We start from the raw sequence: 7,613 nt of genomic DNA, 5'->3' as shown, positions 1-7,613 counted from the left end.
CATCAAACTCATTGCTAAATTGTTATAGTTTTGTCATTTGACAGGTTCTTTTATTTATTTTGGTGATAGCTTAAGTAAATCCCTAGTTTGGTTTTTTTCCCTCAGATTAACTAATTTTCCTGCTAATTTATTGAAGAACTTATCCTTTTCCCCACAGAAGTTGAAATGCCCATTCATCATATGATTAATTTTTAAGTATATTGATTATGTTTTTAGACTTTCAGTTATCCATTGATGCTTATCCATCCATTCTTGTATCAACATGACAACTTTCATTACAGTTACATTTACACTGTTTTCAGATTTGAATATAGGTATATCCTACCATTTAAAAAATATAAGAATCCTAACTTTTCTCACAGATATTCTTCCACTTGAGTGTTAGAAAAAGTGTTAAGTGCCATCCTCCCCCATCCTCACTTACCCACAATCGTTGGAATTATATTAAAAGGGATATTTGGATAAAGCTGGTATTTTCATCTTTTTATTTCTTCAAGCCTCTCTTGTGTTTCAACTTTTATAATGTCTTCAATTACATTTTATTTCTAGGTGTTTTACACTTTTACTAGAGTTCATGATTTTTATTTTACATTAAAACTGCTCTGTGAGTTCAAATTGAAGCTTATCAAAGGTCATTTAAAATTTTTTTGCCAGGTGGGTATTTGCTTACAGGAAACTAGTCAGAAACCAAAAACTCTTTAGTAGTGGCTATTGAGTGTTCATTTTACACCTGGCATGGCGATTACCCTTTACACAAATTATTTTATTTAATGATGGAATATCTCCAGCAGGTTGGTGCCATTTTTATTTCCAGTTTACACATGAGAGTTTCCGTGCTTAGAGAGTCTGAGGAACTTGGCAAAAATCACCCAGTTGGTAGGCGTATTTTAAACAGGTCTGTGAATCTCCAGATGTATCACAAGAAACTATCAACCAAGACAGCCCAATGCTGTGTCAAAAGATGAGCTGATTCAAGGGAGTGCCTTTCCCAAAACAATCAACTGAATTAAAAGACAATACTTTCCATCCACCGGACCGTCCAAAAGACTGGATTTCCTCCAGCGTAAGGAGGTGTACATCTGTACTTAGCAGGAGCAAAGTAAACGCTAATTGATTTACTGAGACTCCTTTAGAATTAGGGTCACGTGGATAATCAAGAGTGGCTTTTCTCGAGCTTTCGTGGGAATTGTCCGTTTGAAAGTCTACCTCCCCATCGCAGGGCAAGCTTAAAAGGGTGGTAAAAAAAAAAAAAGGAAGAAAGAAAAAAAAGCAGGTGGAACCGTCCGAAGGTCCGCTAGAGCAACGCACGCGGGAGACAGAACTTTGAGGAGGCATCCTGCCCGCGCGTTTCATGCGTGGTGCGCGCAGGTGGCGTGCGGTCCCTGCGCCCCCGCGAAGGTGACAGGAAGCTTTCCACCCAGGCGAGTGAGGAGGGCGGGCAGGAAGCCGCGCCAGCGCCGGAGAAAGAAAGACTCTAATTCCCAGCCCCCCGCCCCACGGGGTGTGGGGGCCGGCGGCGCATGCGCGAGGCCCGGCCCCCAATTCCCCCAGCGAGGGAAGGAGGAAGGCCCCCGGTGGCCGGGAGGCTGCGAGCCGCAGCGGGACCCGGACGCTCACAGGGGCGCGGCGGCGGCCGGGACGAGCGGGGCTGCGCAGGCGGCGGTGGAGACCAACCGCGTGCAGGCACCCGAGGGCAGCGCCGGCTCGGCCCTGGGAGGGGCCTGGCGCCCGCAGCCCCCACCCCGGACAGGAATGGGTGAGTTTCCCCCCGGCTCGAGGGCAGGATGTGGGAGCAGGACAAAGGCTGGGTGGCGGGGGAGGAGTTGGGGACCGCCAGCCGGTGGCTGCTGCCGGAGCCGCAGCCTCAGGCGAGCCAGCGGAGTAGACAACTTTCTCTGTAACTTTTGCAAAAGAGAAGATAAAAAGTCTGCAAGTTGTTGCACAGCTCTTAGGTCGCCCCGGGTCCCGCGGGCAGAGGGCAACGCAACCTTCTCGGGTCGGGAGGTGACCGCCACCTCCGCTGAGCGGGGAAGTGGGGGGCGTCCGGCCAGCTCCCCGGCCGGGAATGAGCACAGATAGGATCCCGGGGGCGCGCTGCGGCTGCTGAAGTTGCGCGTGTCCACGCAGGGTGCGCCCTGAGAGCCCGGTAGCCTCGGATTGCGGCGCTGCATACCCGATGATGGATGAGCCGTGGTGGGAAGGGCGCGTCGCATCGGACGTCCACTCCACCCTGCGCGAGAAGGTCAGTTCCTCCCCGCCCTTGTCAATCGCAGGACTGGGTATTTAAAGTCCCTTTGGCTGTCGGCTCGGTGTCCTCAGGTCGCCCCCCGTAGGTACTCGGAACTCCTGGTGTTTTGCTTTCCTCCTGCCTCTAGCCTTCTACCGCAGTGTGTGGGGAGGATGAGGGTGGAGGGAGATTGGAGGGCTTAAACTCGTTGAAATTGAAAAGGAGCCCAGAGCTCCCAGACATCTAAAGGGAAGATTAGTCACTAGTCTTTTAGGCGGTATTTCTTCTCATGGCACTGCCACCCGAGGTTATTTTAAATGTACATGAATGGATGCAAAAAAAATTGTGTGTTTATTTTATTTACAATTAAAAAATGTTTAGCACGTGTAGGATAAATCATGCTGATTTTACATTGATTGTAACGATATAGCAATTCCTTTTAAGATAGTAGAAGTCATGACTTGATATAAATATTAGGTAAAAGACAGGATAAGGTATATATGGTTGTGCCCCTACCCTTCCAAAAATATCTCTGGAATGAGACCGATACAATTTAAGAAACACCAGTCTAAATGAGAGACTACAAAACTAGGAGGATGTGGGGGGAAAAGAGACACTCCTCTGCCACTTTGCCCCTGGGAGTGGCTGAAATGTGATGTCTGCACTCCCCTCACCTGGGAGGGAGGTACTGGGGGACAGGGAATACCCAAGTCCAGGGGGCCCGAGGCTTGGCCTTTGGGTCTTGCCTCCTGCCTCTGGGCTGCGACTGGGAAGGGTGGTATGGGGAGTTCAATAGAGGCGTGTATAGGTTTCCTAGGGCTGCCATGACAAAGTACCACAAACCATGGGCTTAAAACATTAGAGATGTGTTCTCACAGTTCTTGGAGGCTAGAAGTCTGAAGCCAGATGTTGGTTAGGCCATTTTAATCCTCAAGAGTTTTTTGGCTTGTAGATGCATCACTCCAACCTAAGACTGTTGTCACATGAGCTTCTATCTGTATGTCTGTGTCTATTTTCCTTCCTTATAAGGATACCAGTCACTGGAATAGGGTTACCTGTAATCGGATGACCTCATTTTAACTATTACATCTGAAAGACCCTATTTGCAAAGAAGGTCACATTCTGAGGTTCTGGGTAGACATAAATGTTGGGGGGATACTACTCAACACAGTGGAGGTGGGGGAGTTCTTCCTAGTGGGGTACCCGGGTCCATACATCCAGGATATTTGTACTAGTGTCCAAGGAGTTCTGCTTAAAAAGTCACCAGCTCTTCTGGGTTTTTTATTCATCAAGGAGTAGCTGTCTTTCAGCCAAATTAATTTTTTTCTTTTTTCCTGTAGGTACTTGTCTGTCTATGTCTTGTGCTGCTTGCTCAGGCTGTCCCTGTCCTCTGCTGCCCCTGGTCTTCTCCCTGGAGCAGAATGGCCAAGGCGCAGCACAGTCTGGGTGGCTAGAAAGAAGTCTAGGTCTTGGTGGTTCAATTGAAAAGCAGGAATAGTGGGATGGAGACGAAGCAGGATGGCCTTGGTCCTCTCTAGAAGGTGGTAGTTAAATGAATTAGTGAGGGCTGCCATGGAAATTGGGCTTCCTTGTTTACCGTAGGTTTAAGTGGTGGTTAGTTCTGCTCATAGCTTGGAAGGAATGGCTTTGACCTCATTTGCCCCTTTCCAGCAAGAAGATTTCTGAGAGCAGTATAATCTCAACCCGCTCAGTTGCCTGAGAATTCCCAATGTTTTATATATAAGTGAGCATATTTTAAACTTTCCTCCAGCCACCCAAAGGAACAGGGCAGGCAGTTCCCCCATTAGCTGTGCCTTACCCATGCCCTGATGCCATATCAGTTCCCTATTGGGCTGCCCACCTAGGAGGGAGGACAGATTTATCAAGGTTTTACAGGTTAGAAATAGAAAATTCACTCAGGGGTTGATGCTCAGGGTCACCCATGACTTGAAGCTAGTTTTATTAGGGCAAACCCCGAGTTCTTTGGGTTACAATGTCCCACCTCCCCAGTCTGTTTCTCCTTTATTTCCTCTCCCTGTTCAAAGAAATAGTTGCTCTCCAGAAGATTTGGCTTAATGGAGAGTTTGCAGGGAAAGTGAAGACTAGCTCACCTTTTCTTGAGGAATTAGAGCTGGCCCTTTTTTCCCCAGACAGTCATTTTTATTGAACATCTACTCTAATCATACATTCCTAAAACTGTACAACAACCTTACAGGTGTCTGGCACACAGGAGACACTCACTGTTTGCTGAATGTTGCCAGATGAATACAAAGCCTGTTTCTGTACATGCTGTGAAATTGTTGTCACAGAATCAGGAGCAGTTACCACTTGACCAACGCAAGAAGCAAAGCTGGGATTGTGGAGTCAGTGGAAGTCCCACTTTGTCCGATGTGAGATTCCAGAATAGCATTATACCATAGTGTGCAAAATGGGACACTGTGGAAATGTACCTTGGAGTTAGGTGCAAACTAGTAATGATGGTGAGACCCTGAGCAGCTTACTTAACCTCTAAACCTCTTTAAACCTGGTCCCCATCACCAGTTCTTGCCACAACAGCCAGAACTTAGATCATGTTACTTCCTTGCTTATAGACCTCCAGTGTCATCTCATTGCACTTAAAATAAAATTCCCAGTCCTTAACCACTGCCTGTAATACCTGACACATTCAGGCCCTGGCCTGTCCCCCTGACTTGTCTCCTACCCCTTCCCACATTGACCTTTCTCTTCCTTGAATAAGTTAAGCTCATTTGTGTCTCAGGGCTTTTGCACTGGCTGTTCTTATATTCAGAATCTACTCTTCTTTGTTATGGTTTCTCCATGTCACTCTATCAGATCTTCCTGTTTTATTTTATGTTTACTAGTATCTGGAATTATTTGCTGACTAGTTACTCTCTAGTCCCCCACACTAGAATATGTGCTCCACAAGAATAGGCCTGCCTTTGTCCCATTCAGTGCTGAGCCTCAGGATCCAGAACAGAGCCTCTGCGATCTGTGTGGACTGATGAGAAGAAAGAGTCTTCATTAATTTTCTCTTCTGGAAATGGGGGTTGTTGTATTTGAATGTCAGGAGTAAGTGAGAGACCCTAAGAACTGTGCACGATGCATGGTAGGTACATGACAGGTAGCATGTCTTTCCACTTTAGATTGCTGCATATAAGACCGACAGCCCCTTGTGTGATCAGGATAAGGCTTGGGGTTTGTGACCACCCTGCAAGGGGTTCATAGGTGTCACAGGTAATCCTTATAAGAAAGGAATAGGTCATTTACTGCGCCCCATGTAGAGCCTGCATACCCACAGGATGCTCTGCCGGGAGAGGCCATGGACCTGACCCCTCCCCCCAGGGGGACCTTATCATTAGGAATGATTGTCCACATTAATGGGTTCTTGCTTGGCAACATTCCTTTGCATTGTCAAGTCCTCAGGCAGCCCCCTCTAGTAGGTCCTATAATTAGCCCCATTTTACAGATGGGACATGCTAAAGTCCCATCTAAACGTTTAGAAAGTGAAATAACTTAAATAACTACCGAAGGCCATGCACCTCGATGGCAGAGCCAGTATTCGAAGCCAGGAAACCTGGCTCCAAAGCTCACACTCTTAACCCCTGCACCAGCGGTGATATCCCGTTGCCTAAGGAGGTGTGGGAAGCTTCAAAGAAGAGGTGTTTGATCTAGGTTCAAAGGATAAGTAGAAGCTTGTGGAGGAAGTTCATCTACCACGACCCAGGGCAGTGTGACAGTCGCCGTCAGTGACCTGCCAGTGGTGTTCTGGCGAGGGAGGAGAGGGAATGGGACCAACAGCACTGGCTCTGGGGGTGCAGGTCTCCCTAGGCGTTTACACTCACATGAGAGCACATGGAGAGCTCGAGAGGGGAGTGCTGGATCACTGGAGAGTGGCCTTGACCTTGGACACTGGATGTTGGCAGTGATCCACAGCGATGGCATCTGAACCAGGGCAGGAAGTGGGAAGCCTTGAGAGCTTTAGGAAATAGGGTCAAAAGTACCAGTTAACAAAATGAGTGAAAGATTTCAAGTTTCTTACTAGTTGGAACAAAGTGATTTTCTGTTGCTGAGCATGACTGATCTTCTTCACAGTGAACATTGCTCTTAGAAAGCTCCTAGTAGCAACTGCTAGTTTTCACATACTCTTTAAAAATTCCCAGTGCCCACCAAGTTAAGGGAGTTGATATTTATTGCACAGCTATAATATGCTAGACACTATTAAGTTCTTGATGCACATCCTCTCATTTGATTATTAAAGTTGCTTTTTGAAAAACAAGGACAAGTAAAATATCCTTGAACATCAGTGCACGTTCATTCTCCCACTCAACAGATGTTTAGCAGCTGACCCTGTGCCAAGCACTGCTAGCCACAGCGGATAGCAAAACAAAGTGCTCTACTTTCGTGGAGCTTATAGCTGAGCCTCAGGCTCTGCTTTGTAAAGCATGGATAGGTGCCCAGCTCTGTCACTTGGAAGTTTGATTCAGTAAGTCAGAAAGTGGGAAGGGTTGTAGATCCCTAGGGCTGCTTTAATCTGGGGGACTTCAAACAACAGGACTTTATTCCCTCAAAATTCTGAAGGATAGAAGTTCAACCTCACCATGTGTGCAGGGCCTTGCTCTCTCCAGAGGTATCGGGGAGGACCCTTCTGCCCCTTCTAATCTGGTGGTTGCCAGTGGTCCTTGGTGTTCCTTGGTTTGTAGCTGCACCAGTCCATGGCCATCTTCCTGTGTCTTGTCTCCGTCTAGTCTTTCCTTGGAGTGTCTGTGGGCCTATTTTCTTACAAGAGCACCAGTCACTGGATTAAGGCCCACCCTAATCCACATGACCTCATTTTAATTACATCTGTAAAGAGCCTATTTCCAAATCAGGTCACAACCTGAGGTTCTGGTAGACATGAATTTTGGGGAGATATATCCAATTCAGTAAGGGAGAAACCTCCATCTTTCAGTAGCTTCCCAGGAGCTTTCAATGCCTGTGATCAACTGGCCAGAGTTAGTTGCAGAAACCCTGGACTGTCGATTAGCGAGGGAATGGAGTCCCTGCTGGAGTGACTGTGGGGTAGTGGTGCTGGTTACCCAACTGACCCATTTCGGGCTGCAGGTTAAGATCAAGGTGTCCAGGAGAATCCATCAGAAGGTACCTGGACATTGGAGATGGGAGCACAGAGCAGAGAGCTCCTGGGACCACAGCTTAGAAATGGTGAGCCAGGAGGAAAGGAGGCGAGATCCAAGGACTGGACCTGTTAGAGAACCAGCATAGGAGCTGCCTCCTGGCCCCTGCCTGCCCCTAGATAACAGATGATGTGGAGAATGAGGAGCACCCCAAGTTGAGAAAGTGTGAGGATGTGGTCATATCTGGAGGCTGCTGAAGTGAAGAATGTGGAGGT

At 47.6% G+C, this 7,613-nt stretch overlaps 1 protein-coding gene across 2 annotated transcripts in view; it reads left to right on the top strand.

Annotated features, from left to right (window-relative positions):
• The first annotated feature begins 902 nt into the window (after positions 1-902).
• Positions 903-7,613, top strand: part of CCNJL (cyclin J like) — a 47,282-nt gene continuing 40,571 nt past the window's right edge. The window contains exons 1-2 of one of the 2 annotated variants that reach the window (XM_017660124.3): positions 903-1,756; positions 2,128-2,242. In XM_017660124.3, coding sequence (XP_017515613.3) covers positions 1,521-1,756; positions 2,128-2,242 — 351 coding nt within the window. In that variant the 5' untranslated portion in view covers positions 903-1,520. The remainder of the gene's footprint in view (positions 1,757-2,127; positions 2,243-7,613) is intronic. The other variant, XM_073231676.1, reaches the window with a different exon arrangement.

This window comes from Manis javanica, chromosome 1, assembly GCF_040802235.1.
Source record: "Manis javanica isolate MJ-LG chromosome 1, MJ_LKY, whole genome shotgun sequence".
In the NCBI taxonomy this organism is placed as follows: Eukaryota; Metazoa; Chordata; class Mammalia; order Pholidota; family Manidae; genus Manis; species Manis javanica.
This window is presented reverse-complemented; position numbering and strand designations above follow the sequence as displayed.